The sequence below is a fragment of the Nicotiana attenuata genome, chromosome 8 (genome assembly GCF_001879085.1).
Source record: "Nicotiana attenuata strain UT chromosome 8, NIATTr2, whole genome shotgun sequence".
Lineage (NCBI taxonomy): Eukaryota > Viridiplantae > Streptophyta > Magnoliopsida > Solanales > Solanaceae > Nicotiana > Nicotiana attenuata.
The window spans coordinates 21,212,900-21,239,778 of record NC_031996.1 but is presented as its reverse complement, the minus strand read 5'-3'; the positions used below and the strand labels follow the sequence as shown (position 1 = coordinate 21,239,778).

General features: G+C 38.1%; 2 protein-coding genes across 3 annotated transcripts; one reads left to right on the top strand and one right to left on the bottom strand.

Annotated features, from left to right (window-relative positions):
* LOC109231549 lies at window positions 2,360-3,286 on the bottom strand. The gene has a single exon (XM_019397209.1). The coding sequence runs from the start codon at window positions 3,284-3,286 to the stop codon at window positions 2,360-2,362; it is 927 nt and encodes a 308-aa protein (XP_019252754.1).
* LOC109231038 (tetratricopeptide repeat protein SKI3) lies at window positions 3,905-26,695 on the top strand. 2 transcript variants are annotated; one of them, XR_002068748.1, is made up of 22 exons: window positions 3,905-4,124; window positions 4,211-4,486; window positions 4,568-4,690; window positions 4,777-4,860; window positions 4,964-5,014; window positions 5,403-5,495; window positions 6,249-6,389; window positions 6,519-6,599; window positions 6,789-7,036; window positions 7,118-7,289; window positions 13,576-13,691; window positions 13,784-13,841; window positions 14,146-14,211; window positions 15,404-15,616; window positions 15,761-15,812; window positions 16,148-16,521; window positions 16,605-16,699; window positions 19,401-19,643; window positions 19,837-20,480; window positions 24,310-24,513; window positions 25,740-25,975; window positions 26,104-26,695. XR_002068748.1 is itself a non-coding variant. In XM_019396567.1 (22 exons), the coding sequence occupies exons 1-21, from the start codon at window positions 4,122-4,124 to the stop codon at window positions 25,919-25,921; spliced, it is 3,519 nt and encodes a 1,172-aa protein (XP_019252112.1). In that variant the 5' UTR covers window positions 3,906-4,121; the 3' UTR covers window positions 25,922-25,940; window positions 26,104-26,695. The 2 variants fall into 2 exon arrangements, 1 of the variants encoding a protein (XP_019252112.1); XM_019396567.1 differs by having other exon boundaries at window positions 3,906-4,124; window positions 25,740-25,940.

Sequence of the window (26,879 nt, the reverse complement as noted above, 5' to 3'; positions counted from 1 at the left end):
GTTGATGTTTGGCCAGTCTGGAAGACTTGAGGCTAGATTTTTTCCTATAGCTTGAGCCCCGAGCTGTTGATTGCGTGGGCGCGTGTTCCTCGATCTATATGTGCTGTTGTGTCCCTATTAAGGGAAGTAATGACTGGATAGCTACGTGATGAGTGTGATGTGACTGTGAGATGTATTCATATGATTTAGGAGCAACGAGAAGGGTCTGCTGGAGGATAGAAGAACTATTAGGTCCGGGATGTTCATCTTGATTTGAGGTATGGCCCCGAGTTATGGGTGCGTGAAGAATCTTTTCATGTTTCCTAGTTGGGAGTGAAGTAAATTTCATGATTGCGGTATGAGTTCAGCCTCAGGAAGACTAAGCGACTGCATAATGTTTATGACGGTGGAAGGTATACAGAATATTAGTTGGAGGCGAAACAAGTGGGTTATCTCCTGCGGAGCGTTCTGAGGCTGTGTGATCCTTATGCTGTCTGTTAGAAAATCTCATTTACATGTGAAATATATGTGTTGAAATTTAAATTTGGGTCGCTTAATAGAGTGGGTTTAACTACTATGAGAGTGAATGCGAGATTTGCGGAAGATTTAAAGTATCAGATGGTCTATGTTTCACTAGCTTATGAAGGATTGAGTTTAATCTCACTATGGTACTCTGGCAGCAATAGAGTATATGCGTTATGAGTTATTGTGTGTGTTCTGATCTATGGTTTCGAGCCAAGTGGGGGAGTCTGCTAATGATTAGTTGGTTGCACGGTTATGTGCTATGACGGTTCCAGTTTGAGGCGTACGGGTGGATCAGTTATGGCTTACGGAGATTGAGATCGAGGATGGCTCGAGTAANACCTTTGCACTGTTTATTAGATCGGTAGGTGTCTCGACTGTTCCTCGTCACTACTCCACCGAGGTTAGTCTTGATACTTACTGGGCACCGCTGTGGTGTGCTCATATTACTCTTCTGTACATTTTTGTTGTGCAGATCCAGGTATTTTCCACTCAGTTCTATCACCCTTGGGAGGAGGCGTCCTATAGAGACTTCGAGGTATATCTGCTACGTCCGCAGAACGAGGAGTCCCTTTCTATCTTCTGTAATAAGTATAGCCCTTTCAGTATTATCCCTTGTTTAGATATTTTCGGAGTTAGAGCTTCTTATGTATCTCATAGCTTGTGATTTGTGAGATTCCGGGTTTTGGGAATTTTGTTAGCTTCGAGAGTTATTATAGTATGTGCCGAGCGGCACCTTAAACACTGTTTATTTTTATTATTCCGGTTTTAGTTATTTCTTCAGCAATTATTGTTTATATTCCGCATTGTTAGGCTTACCTAGTCATAGAGACTAGGTGCCGTCACGATGGGTCACGGAGGGCGAACCGGGGTCGTGACAACACATGAGACCATCTTGAAGATGCATCTATTAAGACCATAAAATATCTAAACAACCCACTTGGTGGGTGAATATGTCCACATATATCCCCATGTATACGCTCTAAAAAGGTAGGGGATTCAATGCCAACCTTCATTGGCGATGTCTAGTGATCATTTTGCCTTGATAACAAGCATCACAAGAAAATTCGTCATTTGTAAGAATCTTCAGGTTCTTTAATGGATGCCCACTCGAATTTTCAGTAATTCGTCTCATCATTATTGATCCAGGATGGCTCAAACAGCCATGCCAAAGCACAAAAGTATTTGAATCCGTAAACTTCTGGTTTACGATAGGTGTGCTTCAATTGTACTAATTTTTGAATAGTATAAGTCAGAAGATAAAATTGATAACTTTTCTACAATGCATTTCTGGCCAGAAGTATTCTTTGTAATACAAAGATATTTCGTGTTCATTTCATCTATTGTCTCAACATGATACCCATTTCGGCGGATATCTATAAAACTCAACAAGTTTCTTCGGGACTTGGAGGAGAACAATGCATTGTCTATAATAAGTTTTGTTCCCTTAGACAGAAATATAATGGCTCTTCCGGAACTTCAATCAAACTTATATTACCAGAAATTGTCGAAACATTTGCTTTATCCTTATGCAAATAAGAAAAATGTTTCCGATCCTTGAATATGGCATGAGTTGTTCCACTATCAATAACACAAATATCTTCATGATTTGTCTTTGATCCAAACATAATTTGAGGATTATCCATATTCTTCAAAATGACATAAATAAAATATATTATAGTAAACATCATTGTCAAAGCATAACTTTTATTTATGTACAACAATTACATAACTATACTATTTATTACAAACAACAAAAATTAAAATATTTACATTTCTACAGATCCACTACCGATTACATGACTTGTTTCTCCTTATGGGAGTACAAAGTAATCAGCTACATCCAAATGCATGAAGTCTAAATTATCTTCAGAAATAAAATTTGCTTCAAATTTTTCTCTGTCTTCTTCAGGGAGGCTTGATAAAGCTCAACCAGGTGCTTTGGCGTACGACAGGTACGTGACCAGTGCCCTTTTCCTCCACATCTGTAGCATGCATTTTCTGCATTTGGTGCTTGCACCGCTTCATGCTTTTGTTCCTTCCTTTTCCACTGCTGGTGGTGAGAAGAGTTCTTTGGTGCATTATTATTACCATGATTAGAGTTTCTTCCCCGACCACGGCCATGACCACGACTGGGGCCACGACCTCTTCCACGTTTAGCTTGGTGGAAGTTCGTCTCATTCACTTCAGGGAATGGGCAAGAACCAGTAGGTCGGCTTTCATGGGTTTTCATTAACAACCTATTATGTTGCTCGGCTACAAGAAGATGTGAGATAAGTTCAGAATACTTTTTAAATCCCATCTCTCGATATTGCTGCTGCAGGAGCATATTCGAGGCATGAAAAGTGGTGAAAGTTTTCTCCAACATATCACGATCAGTAATATTATCACCACATAATTTCAATTGTGAAATAATTTCGAAAATAGCAGAATTATACTCACTGATAGATTTAAAATCTTGTAGCCTTAGATGAGTCCAACTCCAATCATATCGTGCCTGTGGAAGAACGACCATCTTCAGGTGGTCATATCTATCTTTCAAATTATTCCATAGTATGACTGGATCTCTAACAGTAAGATATTCCATTTTTAGGCCCTCATCAAGGTGATAGCGTAGGAATATCATTGCTTTGGCACGGTTTTGGTTTGATGCCTGATTTTTGTCTTTGATGGTGTCTGCCAAACCTATCGCATCAAGATGAATTTCAGCATCAAGCACCCAAGATATGTAGCTTTTGCCCGATATATCCAGGGCTACAAATTCAAGTTTAGAAAGATTTGACATTATATTATATAGAAAAAGAAAGTTCGTACCTCAGATACTTTCAATAATACTCGAGATGGTAGAGTCTCGTGCTGATAACGTGTTATAAAATAAAGACTGTAAAGTAAAGACAAGTGTAAAGAGAAACTGATATATTATTCGAATTCAAACTGATGTACATAATGAACTGAAATTTCTTCTATTTATAGAATAAAGGAAGCTGCTGTGTAAGCTACTACTGCAAGCTGCTACTATACCAGATAGGGATAATCTTCTACTGAGAGTAATGTTTATCCATAACGGAGTACTGAAAGGATAAGCTCATTGTACCCTGTATGAATAATCTTCTACTGGGGGTAATGTTTATCCATAACGGAGTATCGAAAGTATAAGCTTATTATACCCGGTATGGATAATCTTCTACCAGGGGTAATGTTTATCCATAACAGAGTATCGAAAGGATAAGCTTATTATACCCGGTATGGATAATCTTCTATCGGAGGTAATGTTTATCCATAATCGGGTACCGAAATGATAAGCTTCTTCAGGAATCTTATTTCCAATAGAGTACTAAATAGATAAACATATCCATAATATAATATATTTATAACACTAACCTGCTTATCAAGCGACTATGTGTATTTGTGATTCTCCCATAACCGGGAAAAAAAAAAAAGTGAAAGTAAACAGGGAGAAAAAAGAAGAAATATTAAAGCTGGATTGTATAAGAGAACATAAACGGAGGTTTCTTCGTCGGAAGTGAGACTACTAAAACCGGAAGCTGTAGTGCCGGCTAAGCGCCGTCTCCTCTTCGAGGGTTTCGTTCTGTAATCACGGAGCTTCGAGTGCCCTGAAAATGGTTCTTCCTTTCAACCCTTTCATATATTTTAGTATGTTTTTAACGACGTCAGTGACTGAATCTGTCCTTAAGCTTTTAACTGTCAGAGTGAAGAAGACGATGCTATAAGACGGTTAGAAGAAGCAGTTGTGGACAATCCTTCGCTCCACTTTGATCTCGGGGTCTTGTTATGGGACAAGGGAGGAGACATTCAGGAAAAAGCAGCTCAGCATTTTCTCATAGCGGCGAAGCTTAACCCACAAAACGGTGCTGCTTTCAGATATTTGGGGCATTACTATGCTCGAGTGGCTGTCGACTCTCAGAGGGCTCTCAAGTGTTATCAGAGAGCCGTCAACCTTAATCCCGATGATTCAATTGCAGGGGTTTGCCGCATATTTCTTTGCTAAATTACATTTTCTTACTCACAACAGAATCACATTGATTTTTCTTCCTCTCTCTATCAGGAAGAAATATGTAATATACTGGATGGAAGTGGAAAAGAGAGCTTGGAGATAGCGGTATGCCGCGAAGCTTCAGAGAAGTCACCCAGGGCCTTTTGGGCTTTATGCAGATTGGGTTACCTTTTGGTTATTGCTCCTCATCCTAATCTTCTACTTCTACTTGTACATTATAGGGTTCGGTTCCCTGAAACAATTCCCCTACCCTTGGTTAGGTCAACCAAAAGAAGTGGTCCGAAGCAGTGCAGAGTCTTCAGCAAGCCATTAGAGGCTATCCCACATGTGCTGATTTGTGGGAGGTTATTTTTCCTCTTTTGTTTCTCATGCGATTTTTTTTGTTGCTGTGTAGTTTATTCCGTCATGGAGTCTCTCAGTGTCTTTGTCCATCTTGCACTTATCCAGGCTCTGGGTCTTTCCTACCAGCAAATGGGCATGTTTACAGCCGCTGTTAAGGTAATTACCTTTGTTTTAGTTCACAAGGGGCAGTTAGAGAAGTTAAAAATCCGCGAGATGGGGGGTGGGGGGTGGGGTGGGATGATTAGTTCATCTATGGAAACATCCAGTTGAAGTACATACTTAAGGAGAGTGAGTGACCTTTTTTTCCCAATAAAGAAGGATGGCATGTCGTAAAGGATATGGACATCTGTAAATATGCTAATATTACACTTTGTTTATAGTTTACTGTTTCAAAGCTTTGGATTATAGATCCATAGATGTATGTATTAAAAATAGTTTGAATGGAATAAGATGTTTGAATAGTTTATTGCATTGTGTCACAATGATAGTACATCCCTTTGATGTCTGTTACTCGTTGCTCAATCATGTCTTCTCATTATAACAGTCCTATGCAAGAGCTATTGAATTGGAGGAATCAAGAGTATTTGCATTGGTGGAAAGTGGAAATGTCCATTTGATGCTTGGTTCGTTTCGAAAGGTAAAATTTCTCCTCGTCTGGACCATGCTCCATTTTATGCAATTATTAACAAGCATGATATATGTAGTTTAATTGTGGGATTGGATTGGTACTCCTAAACATAGGCTGGTTTAGTAGACTGTTGCCTGAACGCAAATTATCAGGTTGTCTGCTTTGTGTCTCTAGGAAATATCGCAGCACGTATTATTTTTCCAAAGAAAGTCATGTAAGGATAGGCAAAGGTTAAACCCTCAGGGTTTGGCCTGGTGGCAATTGACTTGAGCCTTGGGGTATGCTCCCTTTCAAGGTCTCAAGTTCGAAACCCACTGGGTGCAAACAATTTCTGAGGGCCATCGGACTGGGTAAAACCTGAATTAACCGTGGTGCACTTGCGGGAAACTCCTTGCCGAGGGCCTGTGCACCCCCGGGATTAGTCGGGGCTCATAGAGACTCGGACACCCGGTGCAAATCAAAAAAAAAAAAAAAAAAAAATAGGCAAAGGTTTTTTGTACTTATTAAAAAAAAAGAAAAATTCTCCCACTAAAAGAAAAAAACTTCTCCTGGTGAAAGAAAAAGAAAATTTCTGTCAGAGTAAGGCTATATGTCTATGAGCTCATATGAGCGAGTACTTGCATAAGCCTTTTTTAGGCTCAGCCTCAATGAGTTACAGTGAGTAGCATAAAAGATCTCATGATAATTCAGCGCGGTCATACCTATAAAAGATATTCGGATTCTTTTAATATTTCTTTCTTTACTCTTCCATCCTGAATGAAGGGAATAGAGCAGTTTCGGCAAGCTTTACTAATCTCACCTCTGAATTTGTCTGCGCATCATGGGCTTGCCTCTGCACTCCTTAGTTTGGCAAAGGAATCTATTGATTCTGGTGCCTTCAAATGGGGAGCTTCGCTCTTAGAGGTTAGTGATCCAGTAATTGAAGTTTCACCTGCTTCTGTTGTACTATGGTGCAGAAGGACATACTTATTCTATTCCTTCTCCCTTATTCTTTTGGTTGAGATTTTTTTCAAGCGATTTTCTTAATTTCAGGAAGCCTCGAAAGTGGCTCTAGCAAGTACTTCCATTGTTGGCAATGTGTCTTGTTCTTGGAAGCTGCATGGAGATATTCAGGTAGCGTCCCGTGAATTTTTTTTTCTTTGCATAATCGTGCAATTTTCTGCACTCTTCCATTTCCCAACCCTTCATGCCTTCCTACAGTATCATATGGAGTATGTCAAGCCTACCCCCATCAATTACTTTACTACATTGATGCTTTGGTGTTGACTGGTTGACAATGGTGCTGCTTCTTTCCTTTGTTAGCTCATATACGCAAAATGTTTTCCATGGATGGATGAAAGATTGGGATCAGGAGCTGATGAAAAATCATTCAGTAGTTCAATCCTGTCATGGAGGAGAAACTGCTGCTTAGCAGCCAGATCTGCTTGTCGCTCCTACCAGCGGGCTTTGCATTTGTCCCCTTGGCAAGCTAATGTGTATACTGATGTTGCCATTGCATCTGAGCTTCTTTTATCGTTAAAGGAGAACTGTAAAGATGACATTAACTCTTGGTATATGTTTTGTTTTATTGCTTAATGTATAATTGCATTTGTACTAGCATAATCTTTTAAAGACACTAGCTCATTCAACAGGTTTGTGTCTGAAAAGATGTGCCTTGGAGGCTTATTACTTGAAGGTTGCAATAGCGAATTTTGGGTAGCCTTAGGATGTTTATCTGATCATTCTGCATTGAAACAACATGCTTTCATACGGGCGCTGCAGTTGGATGTTTCTCTTGCAGTTGCATGGGCACATCTTGGAAAGGTAACATAATGCATTAGTTTCCAATATTATCTGTTTCATTTATCTCTCAAAGCTGTCAGAGTTTAGGAGGAATAAGAGATAAGAGGATAACTGAAGAAACTAAATATTTTAGTAGAGTAATTAATCTTTTTCTCTATATTGCTGCTTGAAGATTCTTTGGTAACAATAAGTGATTGATGGATTTGTATCATGGATCACTTAATTACTGATCCATTTATTGAATATCGATGCTAGAATCCATAGAATTTGGACAGCACTTCTTCCTCCGATCTTGAGAACAACTCGTGGAGGTTGCCCAAATATATGTGAATCGGTTTATGATAAGATATTCAATCACAAGAGTCAACAACAACAACAAACCCAGTATAATCCCACAAGTGGGGTTTGGGGAGGGTAGTGGGGGTACGCAGACCTTACCCCTACCTTGAAGGTAGAGAGGTGGTTTTCGATAGACCCTCAGCTCAAGGAAAGATGAAAAGAAAGCAGTAGCACAAGCATTAACAACAACAAGATAATAAGAAAACAAAGCGAAATGAGCAATACATAGTAATAGAAATCTTACAATAATAGAACACCAGACTAGTATGGGAAACACCAGACTAACAAGAGCAATTTGCCTGAAAAAAATCATTCCTTTTCTGCATGAACTGTTAGAAAATTTAGTTTGAGCGTGCAATTAGTTTCCTCATTGAAATCTTAAAAGCGGATCAATTCCTCAATTTCTTAATTTGGTGGTTTAGGGCTCAAACCCATGAATTTCCAAGTTCAAATCTAACCCATGGTATAATATAATCATCTAAGCTGAAGTATTTCCCTTGAATCTTAAATATTGATACTGATACCCATCTCAAAGAGAGCACATGGATTACTATGAATGGAGATTAGAGATTACTGGCTGTTTTTTGGGGTTGTTGAGCACGTCTTAATTTGTATAGCTTTATTTAGATTTAGGCTTTCCTCTTTCCCCCCAAAAATTCTGTAGCTGCTCCAGTGGAGAAGCTGTAGCACTTATTTCCCCCATTCTCTTTCACTGCCTCAAAGAAGACCAAGCAGAATGGTTTTATTTGCAAACCCAATTTTGACTCCCCTCAAATACCCTTCCTGTCACCATCAGCTATACACCATAACATTTGGCTGGCCCCTTATTATTATATCATTATATATGTACATGTGAAGCACTTATATGCTGCTAAATAAAGAATACCTTTCAGACTTGAAAGGTGCTCTTTCTCCCTTTGTCAATGTTCCAGCAAAGGAGGGAACTTGGTCTATTGGATTTCATGTGCAAAGTTTGTATCAATTCCCTCTTCTGAGACACCTCGCATGACTATTCTTCCCAAAAAATTCAGTTTTGAGTTCTAATTCAAAGAGATATTAAACCATCACATAACATTTTTGATTTGCCCAAAACTTCACTTTATTACATTTCTAATTCCATTGCTCTTTTTGGACTTGCTAGCCACGTTTCTTTTCCCTAAATATTGCTGATTTATGGATAAATATTAAGCACTATTTCCACCTCAAAGCTGTTATCCAAAGTTTCACTTATCTGTGTCGTCAAAGCTCCAGTTCTCCACCGTGATTGCCCATGGGTGTCAACGATCATTGAAAGTAACTGTCATTCCATTTTTGTTTTCAATAGTTGGGCAGAAGATGTCCAACTAGGTATTTGGGTGGATCACAACCCGAAATTTTAGTGGACTCGCTAAAAGAGGCATCCATGTCGAAATGGGCTTGCTCTCTTTCCCTAAGCGAGGATCCTATCCCAAGAAAACCAAGATCATGAATTATCAGTTTCGATGTCTGATTTCAAGTCCCGCATGTTTTTGTTTTTGTTTTTTGTTTTCGTTTGTCTATCGATCATGCAAATAACGTGTAAGGTTAAAGTTTGTCATGAATGGTCAACAATGGGTTTATTATTCCAGCAGTTGTTTAGACTAAGTCTAAGATATTTGTTATCACATGAGCAACACGTAATGCGATTATACTTTATAATGTTGATACTAATGTAATAGGAAAGACCATAATGAACGATTTGGTGATTAGTTCAATAAATTTTGTCATCCCTAATTATTGTTAGTTAAAATAATATAAAACCGTGATTGCCACCAACTGTAACCTTCGGAACTCGGCGGTGATGGGCCCGCCCCTTTACCTTTCTCTACTGAAATATCATGCTTAGTTCGTATGTACGAAGGACACCCAATCTTCTATGATTAAAGAAATCTCATGGGTACACCACAACATAATAAGAGAAAACATGCTACTCCTCAAATGTATAAAGTCCTTTTCTATTCCATCAAAAGCTCTTCTATTTCTCTCTCCAAATGATTCACTTCCATCAAAAGCTCTTCTATTTCTCTCTCCAAATGATCCACATGATTGCAAGTGGAGTGACATCCCAAGGTTTGCGTCTTCTTCTCCTCCTTCTGAATGTCCAGCTGAACAATACTTCTTTTATTGTGCCTGACGTCACCCACTGAAGTCCAAACCAACCCTAACACTTCACACCACAAACAAATGCAATCTGACAATATAAAAGATGGCAATCTACATCTTCGCCCGAGCACCTGCACATGAAACCAACTGACACATGTAACTCTCCTCTTCCTCAAATTCTTAGCCATTAGAATCACCCCCATTGTAGCTAGACATGTGAAGAAGCACACCTTTCTCGGTACTCTATGAATCTAAACTGAGAGATAAGGAAAGATTGCCTCATGTCTACCCAAAAGTAAACGATTAATGTCCTTCAAACACCCCAAGCATTTAAATGTCCTTTATGCTCGCAATGGCAAGCGTTACTGGGAAGTTGAAGAGGCTTCAAAGGAATTTCTTGTGGGGCATAGAAAAGGGGATAAAATGTCTTTTGGTGAACTAGAATGTTGCTACAAGCTATAAAGTATGAAGGGTGTGGGGTGCAAGATTTGAGGATGTTAAAGAAAGCCTTATTGGGAAGTGGCTCTCGAGGTTCACTAAGAAATGTTAAGAAACATTTACCTTCGACATGACTCGACTCCAAAAGTCAGCTCTCAGTCTTGAAGGTTTCCCACGACTATGTGCAGATTAGTTTTCCAACACATGCATTGCACGTGTATTCCATGCTATAAGTACAAATTTCTTAAAATGATATAATAATATTAAAATAAGTGTGCGATGAGTTACACAGAATTAGAAAGGAGAAAGTGCAAGCTCAAACTGAATATCAAATATTCAACATAACGGTTTTCTTGTTTGTGATATTTAGCAACACATGGTTTAAATTTGAATATGAGCAATGTCGGCTATGGTTACAAATGCTTCATGTCTTAAAGTTTGTGCCATGTCTTTAAGGAATTGTAACCTTCGCCTTTTTACAGTTGCATACATTTCAAGTAGTTGTGGTGGAATGAAAGTAGTAGATACTTGATAGTTACTGACATCAAAAGATTCAATTGATATATATAAATCATAATTGCCTGTCTGATTCAAACTTATGAGCCTTTCATATGTGTATTTGACACAAGAATATTAGTTGCATTGTATATATATAAGTGCAACTGAAATGTATCACTCTATTGTTAGTTACAATTAGCATAACTATTAAATACAAAACTGTATAAGACTTGTCAATTTCGTGATACAATAATCCAGGTAACCTCCTTCTCAAAAAGATAATCCAGGTAACCTATTAGGAGTGTAAAAAGTATTTAGGCTTATAGCAAATTGTCAATTTGACACCCATACCAGATAGTAAAAAATCAATATCATTCTAAAAGAATGGAGTTAAAGCTAATTATCACATGATATTTTTTCATTGATATGCGTAGCTTGAATATGGTATATTGCCTTATAAATTGTCGTAAGTTTTGTGGTTTTCACGTTTCTATCATTTTTTATGGTGTTCTGCATTTTCCAAGTAAAATGGACGTCCATAGTCCATTAAATACCATCTCTATGCTTATCAAAGTACCTCAGTTCTAAGTTCCCCGGGACCAACAAAGAATTATTGAGCTCGAATCACTGTTAATATGCAAAAACTTCTGCCTTGACTAATCTTAGGAGAAACATAGGGGAAAAAGCAGAAAAATGTAAAGAAAGAAAAACAAAGGCAAGAGTGGAAAAGGTTAAGTCATCTAAAGAGTCTGAATAGAAGTATCTTCAATTAAAAGTTCTTCTTTCTAAAAAAATATATTTTACTTTCTTCTGTAATAATACCAAGGGGAATAAAGAAAGTTTTTGTGGTCATGCTTTATTTTTGTTACTTTCTGCACAGATTCCTTTGGTTCTTATTTACAAAAGTAGTCTTGAAAGATGTCAAGTAGTACTAACTTATAAAAAGTTCTCAAAGAGAAAGTAAAAAGAAAATTACGTTAGACAATGAAAATGAAAAGACTAACATGAAAGATTGAAAATGAAGAAATTAACATATTAAGTAGTGTACCTTTTTTGCAGAAGGTGTTGAGAGGACACCGAGCAGCGAGTATTTTAAAGGAAAAAGCAGATAATAATTTGACAAAGGACAAAGAGATAAAGCTGAGTGACTTGAAGTGCTCTTATGCATTTTGTAGAATCTAATAAAGAATATGAAAAGTCTTAACAGATGGAAGCTAAAAGGAGAGAACATAAAAAGAGTAACAGACAAGCTCATATAACCTCTACATAAAAGCTAGAACGGTTATAATAAATTCGATAACCGCGATTCAAAAGTTATTTAAATTTATAACACAGCTAACCGCCATCTTTGATGCTAAAAGCTGAAGAGTGAGTTTTTTTTTTGGCTCAAGAGCAAAATGGTATATTAGCTATTAAAGGGTCTTGTGGTAAATCAGCTTTTAACCAAAAGTGTTCACACTTATAATATGCTCCATATGATATGATATTACAACCAATACTCTCAACCAATGTAAGGTCTCTAACAACCTCGAATGCCTAGGGCTGGACATTTGGGGCTTGGATAGTATAACATAGGATGTTGGGCTCAACCTTGATAAGCCAACATTAAGGATGTGTCTGGCTTTGATACTGTGTTAAGAAAAATGAATCGTGGATTTAACGCAATTGCAGAAGTTATCTCATGAGTTAAGAATTGTTCAAAACCATAAAAAAAGACTGCAACTCATACCCCCAACCAATGTAGAATTCTAACAATATAGAACATTCAAAGGACTGATAGTAGAAACATATGGTACTCAAAACGGTGGTGGAGGACTGGAAACATCACACTATCTTATGGTTACAGATTATGGAGGAACATTATGAAGCTGGAATTGTAAGCGTAGGTGGTGCAGAGACATCAGTTTAAGTGTTACCTTCTCAACAAACTACAACATATTGAGCTAGGAGGAGACAACAATTTGTTATGTAGAGAAAGCAAGAAGGTGCTCCTTGGGATATGAGATTTAGGAAAAATTTTGCGATACTGGGAGGTTAAAGAATTTCACATGGGCTATTATACAAACATAACATTTCTTAAATGGAGCAGAGCACCTGAAAATGTAGAGGTTGGGGAAGTGAGATGTTCTCGTGAAGTTCTTCTACCCTAGGTTATTAGAAATAGAGAACTCGTGCTTCCTATATCTATTAGTTGAGTTTACTAGAGTGCGAGACAGGTGCTTGTTCACATGGATGACAACAAGGGGGGTGGTCCTAATTGCAGACAGTCTGCAAACAAGGTAATGTATGTTATTTGGTGCTTTATGTGCAAAAGAGCGGGAGAAGATATAAACATTTTACCAGTACACTGCTAGGTTGCAAGGCAATTGTTGTGGACAAAACTAAACCTGTTTGGAATAGAGTGATCAACTTTGAGTACAATGAAAGACGTGTTGCATAGATACGCAGAGCGTGAGATGTTGGTCCCCTTATGTGGGTACTTTGGAGGGAGAGGGAAAAGAGAGCATTTGAAAGAGAGGAAAATAAGTTTGTCCTGTTGAAAATAATTTTCAACTTTTTAAGCATCCACAAAGTTCCTGTTAGTATTGATGATTCTCTGTCATTCATAGAACCATATCATATACAACATCAATAAATTATTAGTGTATTCATCGTTTTTGACAATGAAATTATTACTGTATTCATATCTGCAACAACGAAGTAAAAATGAACTGGTTCTGGCTGTTCACTTGTTTTTTTTCTTTCTTTTCGCCTGCTTCCCTCTTTTTCTATTTTTTTTTTTGGGTTTCTCCTTCTCCAATGTGCTGAACTATTCAGCATTGCAAGTCATATCGATTAAGGTTGGGGTTGTTATGTAAATTGATTGATCCATGTGAGATGATTAGAGTGTCTAAAGTTTGGGTAGTTATAGCTTTATCGGCTGGAGGGGGAAAGTCAATTGGCTCAGCTAGCATTTGATCGTGCAAGAAGTATTGATCCTTCACTTTCATTGCCATGGGCAGGCATGTCAGCTGATGCTGATGCAAGGTAAATTCTTTTATGTTATATAAAAGAATATAGAGAATGATGCATTTACACCTTTTACGTGAAATATAAAGCTGAATACGCTTTTTAAACAGGAATCTGAAACCAGACGAGGCTTATGAGTGCTGTCTTCGGGCGGTTCAGATCTTTCCAGTACATTTCTCTCTTTCAGTGTTGTTTTCAGAAATTTTTTGAACTTTTAACTAATTTTTAACAAGATGTTTGAACTTTCACCTTGTCTGGGAGTTTTTCATGTTGCTTTTGTATCTAAAGTTTGTATCAGGTGAGCATCATGATGCTTCTGAAAACAAACTTTTGAGTTCAGATACAAACGTATATACAGGCGATTTTCCCAACAAATCAATACAATTGTTATTTTATCAGAAAATTGTACATGGTTTTTTCCAGTTGTTCATTGTCCAATTTGGAGGTTCTTAACGTGCCTGTGTATGAATAGCTTGCAGAATTCCAAACTGGTCTAGTTAAGCTTGCTCTGCAGTCTGGTTATCTGCGATCTTCAGAGGTACTTAAGCACTCGGTTTACAATCCATTCTTGTCTATTTAGGCCTCATTTGTTTGCACTTAATGGAGGTTTGAATCTTAATCATTCGTCAGACATTAAGTGCGTTTGTTTTGAAAGTCTGAATCTTAATTATTCAGATATTAATCATTAAGTGTGTTTGTTTTTTTTTACTTCACAACCACTTACTGGGTCTGATAGGTCTGTATGATTAAGATCTATAACAGAGACTTAATTTCATCAAGATGCTATCACATATTCATTATTAACTGCCGCCTATCATTATCAACTACCACCATGTCAGCACCACCACCATACTCAACCACCACCACCACAACCCCCCTCCACCACCACCACCACCACCTCCACTACCATCACGCCACCATCATCCTCAATCATAGCCTCCATTATCGACCAGCACCACCTACTATCCCCACCACTCCGACCACCATCGTTCTCACCCACAATCAACACTCATCCGCCTCAACTACCACAACTGACCACCCCATCACCATCAACAACCACAGCCGGCACTGCCCATCATTATAACCTACCACCACCCACCCACCACCTTCCTCAATCACAACTACTACCACCACCCAACATTATTAACTACCACCACCCACCACCACCATCCTCAATCATAATCGCCACCACTACTAATCACTACTAACTACTAGCATGAACCACCATCATCAACCAAAACTACCACCAACCACCGCCTCTAGTCAGCATTCACCCGTTAGCCATCACCACCAACAACTATCATATTTTAAAAAATTATATATTTTATTGATAGAATATTAGATTAGTTAGTATTTCATTTGAATTTTATGTTTATTAATTTTCAAATAAAGATAAATTTTATGTTAAAAATCAAACAATCTTAATTATTTCTATTCAGATGTGTATTCAGATTCAGATGTCTTAATCTTAATACACATCTTGATATTCAGATGTGTATTAAGATTCAGACGTCTTAATCTTAAAAAAAAACAAATGAGGCCTTAGGCTCTGATTAATTGACAAGGGAGTACGTCGGATAGCATTGAGTCTATAACAACAACAATAACAACAAATCCAATGTAATCTCACAAGTGGGATCTGGGAGGGTATTGTGTACGCAGGTCTTATCCTTGCCTTGTGAAGGTAGTTGGATAGCATTGAGTCTAAGTTTTTATAATTGTTATACCAGGCATTTGGAGCCATCCAACAGGCTTTGCAGCGTGCACCTCAGTATCCTGAATCTCACAATCTGAAAGGGCTAGTTTGTGAGGCACGAGGTGATTATGAAAGTGCTGTTGCCTCGTATAGACTGGCACGCCTTGCTGCCAGAGTTTTTGCAGGAAGAGTTTCAAAATCGTATCCAGCAGATATATCTATTAATTTGACCAGGTCGCTTTGTATGGTAATATACATTATCACATCTTTTCAGGTTCAAATTGTTTTACTTCAGATCCAATTTGCAATGCTACTCTTTTTTTTTTCTCACTGTTTATGGGTGCTTTGACTAACTCTATCTTATGCAAGTTCTGAAATGCTATCCATACAGGCAGGAAATGCTGATGCAGCTATCCAAGAATGTAAATATTTGGAAAACAAAGGTATGATTCTTGATCATAACGGCATTAGTCGCTCCCAGTGAGAAACTACTGTTCTGCTTTCTGCTAAAGAAAAATATCTTGGTGAAGAAAACAATAAAAAACTATCATGGTGAAGCATTAGTGTGCTGCTTGTCTGTGAACAAATAATGAGTATGAATTAAAATGTATGTCTTAGGGTTCACTTTAGCTGGTTTTGCTGAAATCATGGAGTAGCTTCTTGTATAAAAATTTATTTTGAAGTTTCTCTTTCCTGCTTGCATGCTTTTGCTCTCGTCCGATCTAGAGTGCTATGGCGATGTTTGGTTTCTTAAACCTGTAAATTCCATTTTCGCTAGGTCTTCTGGATGTAGAAGGCTTGCAGCTTTATGCGCTTTCTTATTGGAAACTTGGCAAGTATGACCTTGCTCTTTCAGTGGCAAAAAGACTGGCCTCATCTACTTTACCAACAGAACATTCGTTGGCTGCTGCATCCATCAGTTTCATCTGTCGATTACTGTATCATATGTCAGGGCAGGAATTAGCTATTAGAAACATTTTGCAACTGCCCAGAAGAGCATTCGAGAGTTCAAAAGTTAGGCTTGTAGCATCTGCTATTCATGCATTAGATGAAAGTCATCAGCTTGACTCAGTTGTTTCAAGTGTTCGTGAGTCTCTTTCATCTAGCAAAGAGATTGCTGCACTGGATTTCCTAGCCACACTTGGCTTACTAGTAAGTCTTCTATTTCAGTTGCCTCTTTTGACTTGATGTTGGGTCCCTAAGTGTAAATCAGGATTTTCTTATCGGGGTTTTAGGTCAAACATGGATCTAACAACTGCTTAGGAGTTCAGAAGGGAGTCAATTATCTAAGAAGAGCTCTTCATGTTTCTCCAAACAGTAATTTGATAAGGTGGTCACCTGAGCAGCTACATTTTCATGTTCTCCCACTCTGTGCATGAACTAGTGCATTGTGATTGTTCGTAGCACTTCACATTTGTTTGAATTGTGATTTGCTTGGGAGTTCAGAAGGGAGTCAATGTTTTTCTCCATTTATTTGAATTGTGATTTGCTTGAGATTGAAGGGTTGGCTAATTTTGGATGCAATTTTGGTGGCTCTTCCTGATTGAAGTTAGAAAAGAAGTGTGAGATTCTGTTTTTATATTAGAAAGCATCTGTTTCCTTTTTTTTTTTGAAAAATAAATGATTTTCTTGTTGTGGTTTTAGCCAGAAGAATTTTATTGGTTGTGCTCAAGTCCGTTTGTGTTTTGACGAAACTAGCATGAGTTAAAGTGGTTTCTCCTGTCAATTCGAAGGAGCTCAATTATGCTCCTCACTGAGATAGGGATGCAAAATGACTATCATTTTCAAGTTACATGCATGTTTTAGCAGTACAGCTGTTTTTACTAGTAGAGGGCTCAAATGAACTTGGAAAGAACAAAAAGCTAAAAAAAAACAGAAGAGATGTCCTAATATGTGCAAGTCATATTCCAATACTTCAAAAGCTTTTTGTTCGTTTTCCTCCAAACTACCCAGTACCCACATAAGTGATAGCGGGGTGACATTCCACGCTTTACATTGTTTCTTCTTCAAATGAATACCCAACGATACATTCCCCCTTCACTGTCTCAAGTATTGCTCCCTATACTGCATACAAATTCAGGGCTGTCCACCATAGTTGACTGGCCACCTTGCAATGCACTAGTAGATGGTTCACTTTTCTATCCAAACACTTGCACATGTAGAACCAACTGACTTATTTGATTTTCGTTCTCCTCAAATTCTTGTCGTCAAGATTACTTCCCTAGCTGCTAACTATGTAACAAGCAGACCTTTCTTGGCTCTATCAGGATCTAGATTAATAGGTTTGGAAATTCCGGATCCACCCTCTTCAATAGCCTGGTCTATAAGGACTATAGCATGTACACATCCAAGTCTTTTGACTCAGATACATAAGCCAAATAACTTATGCTGCCTTGGGACTTGTCAGTGTTTTTAAGTTACCCGGAAATTTGTAATCAGAAGAAATATTGAATACAAATGAATAGAACTGCAATACATAACGTTGCTCTGGTAGGACATCGTACACTTGACAGGAAGTCCAATACTTTAATGAGGGGATCTTTAATACTAGATTTAATTTTGGACATGACATGTAAAACATGCATGAACTGGATGCCCATTTCACTTCAGCATCAAGGTATGTAAAATCAGTCCAAAGACTTACCTTGAATATTCCAATTTAATGTCATTTAAGTTGTTAGAGGAGAAATTGTTATTGAAAAGGGGTGGAGGAGGTTGTGGAGGAGAATAAAGACCTATTTGTAAAATGTTTATCCCATAAATCTAATTTTCTGAAAAAGTTTCTACTTGATCTTCACAGTGCCCATTATTATGTCTAAAACTTAAGACTGGCCTTTGGAAAAACTTCCCACATTAATATGTGGTATAGGAATAATCCAAGAACTACATTGCTTCCTTCATAGACATTATGGTGGTTTGTAGGAGGAGCAATATTTCCACATTATAAGTATAAGTTATTGGCAGTACCTTTTTAGCGGAAGGTGTTCCTTTTATTTGGCAAGTAACAAAGTACTTTTCATGGCCTCCAGGGCTTTGTCTAGTGATAAAAACACATTGGTGATGTGTGGGTTAGGCACATGTCACGAGTTCGAGCGCTGCCGTAGACAGAAACTTGGTATTTAAGTGGAGAAGAGTAGAGGGATGGACCCATCTTCCATCGAGTTTCAAACCTTGTACCACTAACCATCGGGATTTTCTTGGTTATAAAAAAAAGGAGTACTTTTCACAACTGCAAGCAGCAAAGTTGCTTCTACCTTTTGATTGTATAATATGTTGAGACTTCGTCCTTATTACTGTAAATTATGAAAAAGTTATGGCTTTGCACACAAGGGTGTGGCCTAGCGGTCAATGAAATTGAAATGGACTATGGGAGTCCAAGGTTCAAATCTCAGCAAGATGCAAAAAAATGCTTGGTGAATTCGTCCCGTTATCTAAGCCTTGATGAACTGAGTTACTCGTGGGAGATGGTAGGTACGATTGGTCGAGGTGCGTGTTAGCGGTATGCACAATTGTTATAAAAAGAAAATAAATAAATTATGAAAGTTATGGTTCTTGGTGTCAGCCTGTCAGTTTCTAAGTTAACTCCTGCAAAGATTTCAATCTTTCCATAGCTTCACTTAAGTTACACAACAATGTCCAGTTGTTCACGGTTTTCTTTTAACTTGGGGGGTGGGGGTGGGGATGGGGATGGGGTGGATTCCCTCACCCTTTGAAAATATTCCCATCGTTGCCCTGTTCTTCATGTTCAAGCATTCTTGCTGAATATCGTTGGTCAGTTTTCTCTCATTTTGCACGATTGATTTGTTCTGTTCATAATTTTCATTCTTGTTCTCCAATAATTGTAAATTTCAATCGTGGGCTAGCGTTTGAATTACTTGCCATATTGATCTTGATACTTCATAGAATTTAGCAAATGTATTGTTGATTTGCTATTCCCTATATGAAAATTCTTACCATATGTAAGGTTGCAATTTCTGCTCTTTGTATGATGATCAATGTTGATTGATTTGCTGTAATATTCTGGTGAATAGGAACCTTCTTGGTTATCTGTTATTATCCAGCGAAGAATGGAAAGACGTTCACATTTCAGCTCGATGCTTCATAGTGGATCCTTCTGAACATCAGAAGCAGGAAGGTGTTAAATCCAGTGTTGAGATTTTTGGTGCTGGAGCAGTTGCGTGCTGTACTGTGAGGAGCAGCAAGAAGACATTACCCATGTTCATCTGTAGAGAAAGTTTGACATCGGGGTGCAAAACAATCCAGCTGCTGCAGAAGTACTGTTCTTTATCCACGTGGCTCCGGACTTCATTTATAAAAATTTATTTCTATTATACACTATGCGCAGCTTGCTTTATTGATATATGAATCTGATACTCCTGATGCAATGGAGGAAGACATGGAATTTTTGTCCATGACATATATGCCAAAGCAGTTCCGTGCATCTAATTCGACTGTTTATCTTTATAGGTGTGTCCATCAGCAGCCTTGGGACCATACTTCCTATTACCTGCTTATACTAAACTATCTGCAAAAGGCGCGGGAGGAGAAATTTCCGCATAACATGTGTGTTGTTCTTGAGCGGTTAATAAGTGTGGCTCTTCAAAATGAGCTTTATGCGAAGGAAGATATTTCATACCAATACCAAAAGTTCCAGCTTCTGCTTTGTGCTGCGGAGGTTGGTTTGCAATGTGGGAATAATTTCAATTGCATTATGCATGCAAAAAGTGCTCTAGAGATGCAGCTTTCAGATAACTATCTCTTCTTTGCACACTTGCTACTGTGTCGTGCCTATGCTGTGGAAGGTAATTATATTGGGCTTCATGAAGAGTACGTTAGGTGCTTGGAGCTCAAAACTGATTATCATATTGGTTGGATTTGCCTCAAGTTTCTTGAAAGTCAATACAAGCTGCACTCAGATTCCAGTTCACTAGCCTTGGCCTTTCAAGAGTGTTGCAAGGAGATAAAGACTTCGTGGAACATGTGGATTGCTATATATAATTTGGTTCAAGGTCTAACTGCAGTTTTGAATGGGGAATTTATTGACGCAGAAGAGTCACTTGCGCAAGCTTGCTCGTTAGCTGGTGGCGAGAGTTGCCTTTTTCTCAGCCATGGTAACATTTCCTGAACTATAACTCCCTTTCTTTGCGTGGTAACTGCAAGTAATTGATTCAAATTTTAAATGGCCAACTATTGGAAATGGGGGAAATCTATCAAATATATTGGGCCAACAGAGAAGACATTCCAAATTTCTGATACTTTGAAAATTTAACTTTCTAGAATTGAATACACGTGATTTCTTTTTGACTGGTCAAGTTGAGAAATGAACATTTAAATATTATATGCTTTGATATCCTTGTAAAATGGGATCTTCCTCTCTCTATTTCTTTTTTTCTTTTGATAATATAATACTTGTATTGATGTTGTAAGAAAATCTTTGGTATACAATTAATTGGTAGACAAAAGTTAGAGAACTTAGGCCAAAATATGGTTCTCTTCAAAAGACAGCCAATCGTCTATACAAATTGGAATCTCACATAAATATAGAAGGAACAAATGATGAGCCCTCTTTTTTTTTTCCTTTCCTTCTGAAAAGGTAATAACTTGTAATAACTTTATATTTATAAGCAACACAATGTCAGTGCTGGAGTTTCTGTATAGTGAGGAAAACACCAAAAGTATGGCCCTTCTTCTAATCCTATAGTGAGGATCACACCAAAAATGAAATAACATGATAGGCTCTAACTTAATCCTCTGAACTGATTTGTTCTTCCCTTTAAAACATCTTGAACTGATTTGTTCTTCTGTTCAAAACATCTGGAATCTTAATATAGCATTCACTGCCTTGGAGATCCTATTTCATTAACTTTTTGGTGTTTCATGTAGATGATATACTTTTCATTTATTTGTTTATGTTTCTTGAGGATGTAGGAGCATGTTAAATAGCCTCTCCAGATGGAACAAGACCCTTTTTTGTCATAGACCATTGAGATATTTGAGATAAAGATTGAAGTTGGTTGAGATTTGCTTGGTTTATAGACCGTTCTGTTTTCCTGAGGTTGAATAGCTTGGTGAACCTTTCTACTCCAACATCTCCAAGACACTTCCAAACCTCTATGGAGATATATTTGGACCACAAGCTTTTTAGATCCTCATATTTTTCATGGCATCTTTTACCTTTGTTGGCCTAAGTTTACGAGTGTAACTAAAGTTTCATGGCATCCTTTACCTCTATGCACAAACATGTGGAGGTCCATAATGTTATTCTCTTGGTTCGAGTTGAACAATTGATCAAAATAGCCTCTCCATCTCTTTTTGACCTCAGTATCTCCTGTCAACACTTGTTGAGAATCATCTTTAATACACTTCACCTGGTTTAAACATTTACCCTTCTTTTCTTTCAGTCGTGTTATCTTTAACATTTCTTTCTCCACTTCTCGTGTCCCTAGCTTCTGGTACAAGCCATCTAGAGCTTCTCTCGAACTTACTTATGGCCTTCTTAGCTTCCCTCTTGGCTCTCTTATATTCCTCAAAGGTTTCTTAGTTTTTTGCCTTTGACAACTTCCTGTACCACTCTCGTTTAGCTCTAATAACTGTTTATACCTCCTCACTCCACCGCTAGGATTCATGTGGTCGAGGTCATAGATCTTTAGACAAACGTAATACCTCAATTGTTACTTTTTCTAATGCAACCTGACATTTCCTAGGATGTCCACCTCCCACTTAAGTCCCAAGCTCCCTTCTCTCGTAGTTTTTGTTGAAATGCTAACTAGTTAGCGTCCTTTAAAGCCCACCACCTAATTCGTGATTGTTTGCAGGTCGTCTTCTTTTTCACTCTACCCTTGAGTTTTACATCTAAGACCATTAACCTATGTTGGGTGGTCATTGCTTCTCCTAAAAATAACTTTACAGTCCTTACATGTCGTTCATCACGTCTTCTTTTAAGGATAAAGTCTATTTGGTTATGGTTTTGCCCACTGTTATAAACTCTACTTGTGTGAGTTTGCTCACATTGCCAGTCCCATGCCCCGATAAAGGAGGAGAGTTGTTGTAGGCTGACAGCGGGCATAAAATTTGCGAATGCATGTTGAACTTCTAGCCACCAATTTTCGAATTTGAAATAGAAAGTAGTCGTTTCCCTATCTCCACTAAGAAGCATAATGGGTAGGGGTGTGCATTCGATTTATCGATTCGATTTTGACCCTTATCGATAATTACTTATCGATTATCGATTTGTACATATGCTTATCGTTATCGTTTCAATAAGGTTTCGATTTTTTCGATTTCGATTTATCGATTTTTGGGGCTTATCGATTCGGTTATCGATTGCCCCAATAAGAAAATTTGCGGGATTCCACAGAAAGTATATCGCTATAAACACACCTAACTAATATGGACCAAAAGAAGCTAAAATAAGACGAACACCGTTTATAACATAAAAATTGTGTCAACAAGCACATGCAACGAAACTAAAGTAAGGGATCAAATGTATGCCACCAACACTCCAACGGTATAAAAAAAATAAAAATACATCATCACGGCTAATTCTATTTTCCATTAATTTGAACTTCATTCCCTTGAGCTTTAAATATGATCATTCCTTAATTGTGGTAGATGAAATAATAGGGTTAGGGACTTAGGGTAAAGGAAAGGGTATTATAGAATAAGGGTAAAAAAAAAAAAGTTAATTTTTTTTAGTATTTCTTATCGGTTTATCGATAAACCGATAACCGAAGAGGACAAAATCGAAATCGATAACTCGATAAGGAAAATTTCGAAATCGAAATCGATAAACCGATGTCGATAAATCGATAATACTATTGGTAACATCGATTGTTTAATCATATTTAACTCTTCATCCCATAGACTAAAACGAGAACTTGTCTGATGAGTCCCACATCTACAATGAAGGGGATGGGTGATCTCCTTATATGGACTTGGGTAATTCTCACTTCTTGAGCTAGCTTTTGGGGTTGAGTTAGGCCCAAGGTCCATTCATCATGGTATCAGAGCAGGACCTATCCCGATTTTCTGATGTTGGGCCCTATAATTGTCCACGCTCCAGATGTCCCATATGTCCAGTCTTGGGCGTGAGAGGGGGTGTTGAGTCCGACATCGACAATGAAGGGGATGAGTGATCTCCTTATATGGACTTGGATAATCCTCACTTCTTGAGCTAGCTTTTGGGGTTGAGTTAGGCCCAAGGTCCATTCATCATTGTCCAATCTTGAAGCTGCTTCATAAATACCGCCGAAATAGGAGGATCAATTAACTCCAACTTTCAATTTAATAGTAGAAATCAACCATACTTCTTGTCGACTACAACCACCTTCCTTCTCATCTGCATATGTTGTGGTATTAAAATCACCACAAATACGCCAAGGACCTTATAAATACCCATGATAGAAGCAAGTTCCCACTAAAGAGATCTTCTTCGGAGCCACTATTAGGTGCATCCACACTTGTCAAGTAGCAGGAACAGTATGTAGCAAAGAAGTTAACTTGATAGTGACACAGTGTTCCCCGTAGCCACCATTTCCCAATCCCAATTTCTCCTATCCCACATAACCAAAATCAGACCCTAGTGCCACTGGCCTCCATTGCTTTGTGACCCACATCTACTTGCCCAAATATGTCTAACAAAAAAACCTGAATCCCCTTCAAGTTGTTTCCTGGAGACATAAGAAGTCTGCTCTCCATTTATGAACTAGCATATTCACAACCCCCTCACAAATGATGAGCCATCATTTGGACAAAAGGGTATTCCACCCCTTTCAAAAGTTCTATTTCTCTCCTGAGAATCCACATAAGCGCCCAGGGGGTTGCATTCCATGGTCTGCACTTCGTTTCCCTCTATCCGGTTTCCTGCCTTTCCCTCTGTGTTTCTATCAAATGCTGATGGTATTTATGGTCCCATTGGGTAATGGAGATTTGATTATTCAGGTGCTATTTGCATGGAGATTGCCAGACAACAGTCCGATTCAGAGTTTCTATCACTTGCTATTAGAAGTCTGAAGGAAGCAAAACATAGTTCTTCGATGCCGTTACCCTTTGTCTCACTACTACTGGCGCAAGCAGAAGCTAGCCTCGGCTCTGAATCAAAGTGGGAAAAAAACCTCATTGAGGAATGGTCATCTTGGCCACAAGGTTTGATATTTGATCCCTTTGTAATTCAGTTTTGTTTTATTCGGAGCAGTTAAGTTTGGACTGTGGTTGAGAACATTGCTTGACTCAATACTGAGTGCAGTATCCACTAATAGTGGGTAGCTGACCTCTTAGTCCATTCTTGCCATGAGTGCGAGCCTACTTAATCTTTATGCTTTTTAAATATGATGTGGACATACATTTGGGGTTGAAAATTCTGATCTGAGACTTTCACTTTCTTGCACAATGTTCGGTCAAGGTTTTCTAATATATGCATCTTTCGTTTGAATTCCGTTCCATTTCCCTGTGTTTCTGGACATAGCTAGTTGCCAAACGTGATATGCAAAATCGGAATAAGAGATATTTATACATAGAATGTTTGGGAAAGTTGAGAAACCCTTTTGTCTTTATGGCAACTACTGAAAAGAAAAGAAAAGAGAAACCTATCTTCCGTAAGTACCGAAATATCGGGTGCATCATTTTCCAAAATTTGTGGTAAAATGATCAGTATTGTCAAAAGTGCACTTAAGAAGCTCTGAAGCGAGGTGCAACACAAGTTGGGCACATCGCTTCGCTTAGGCAGAGGTTTAGTGAAAGCAGTATGGTTTTTCTTTTTGGGGGCAATCCAGCCAATGAATTGCCCTTTTGAAAAAATGAGGTTTGTGGGTTCTGTTCTAAAGACTGTACAAAACAATAAATATGTAAAAAAATTGATTAAAAAATTGATCAGGGCATTTGAATATAAGAATTTATAATAGCATATTACATCTGAGTAGATTTTTAAATTTTAACCTGTAAAAAAAATTTACATCTGAGCAGAGATTTACTTCATTTATTTTACTTATTTTCAGTTTTTCAGACTGCTCTACCCATATTGTTGTTATTTATACTTAGTTATTTTGTCCTGCATTACATATGCGCGCGCACACATTTTAATATCTTGCATTTCCATTAAAGCATGTTTCTAATTCTGGTGCACTTAATATCTCAGTAGCTCATAGTGCTCTTCAAGGCTCTTTGTTTTTGACAAGACTGAAACTGACAGGGACTACCTATTTGTACCGTGACTGTTACTAGCAAAAAGACAGGAAGCTATTATCATATTGTTACTCTTTGGTGGATTGTTTCCCTGCTGCTTGGAAACAATGAACACTCCAAATTTATGCTTAATCCAATATGCTGCGTTATGCTTATCCGATTCATGCTTTGGCTTCATTATGTTCTTGCAGAGATTAGGCCTGCTGAACTATTTTTCCAGATGCATTTGCTTGCTAGACGGCTGACAGAAGGTTCTGGAGCTACATCCAATCTGGAGCCATCAACAAGTCCTCTAAGATGGATACTTGAAGCAATCCATATGAATCCGTCTTGTTTGAGATACTGGAGAGCTTTGTTGAAATTTATGGAGTAAATTGCAAGCTCCGCAACTCGTACGACAACTCAAATTCTGTCCTTTCCTCTACCAGCTACGCATCTTTTTTTGTTTTTGCTTTCTAGAATAGGACAAATATTACGGTTATATTTGCCTTTTGTATAGTTAATTTAAAATTCCGTCTTTCTTTATTTGCTCATTTTGGTTCTATTTCTTTGCAGTTGCCAATTCCTTTCACCTAACAAGTATTGTCATACGTGTAGTTTGACATGGGTTCACCATAGGCAATGAGAACTCTTTGTTCCCAACTGAGGAAGGGGGAGGTAAGGCACACTGGCAGCTGTGTGATTACAACTGTATCGGAGAGGAACATTCCTTCAGCCTCGTATTTCTAAGCAGCTGTCAATAACTTTAGGGGAAGTTTGAGCAATCTCAGAACTGTCAGGTGGTGAGGTTCAGCACAGTTATTGGCAACGGAGGTTCAGCACAGGTGTCTGGGAATCAATAGGCACGCAGTGAGTTGCGTCCAAGCTTCCTTGATTTTAGCCTTTAGGGAAAGGTGAAAAACATTAAAGTTTTTATAGTTTTATTATAGTTTGTCCATTTACGAACCAGATTATAAAAGTGTTTTTATTGAGTTCCTCAGAGAAAGCACTTCCGTTAGCTACTCAGGTCACTTGTTTGAGTCGAGTCCAGTTTTATCTCAATTGATCTCCAACTGTTACATGTATGTTCACTACTCATTGCTTGAGGTTCGGCAACTTTTTATTGGGCTTAATACGATAGTCAATATTGAGGGGGCATTTGTATCTATACCCGCTTTTTGTGTCACGTTTTAACTTGTGCCCGCTTTGGAAAAAAAATTGCAAGCGTACCCGCTTTTTCGCATAACTTCAGCCTACGGGGCCGAAGTAGCAAAGGCAATCACGCAAAACTTCAGCATTCTAGTAGACGGGCCTGAAGTAGCAAGTGTGCTGAACCAAGTGTGGTTTTTGTT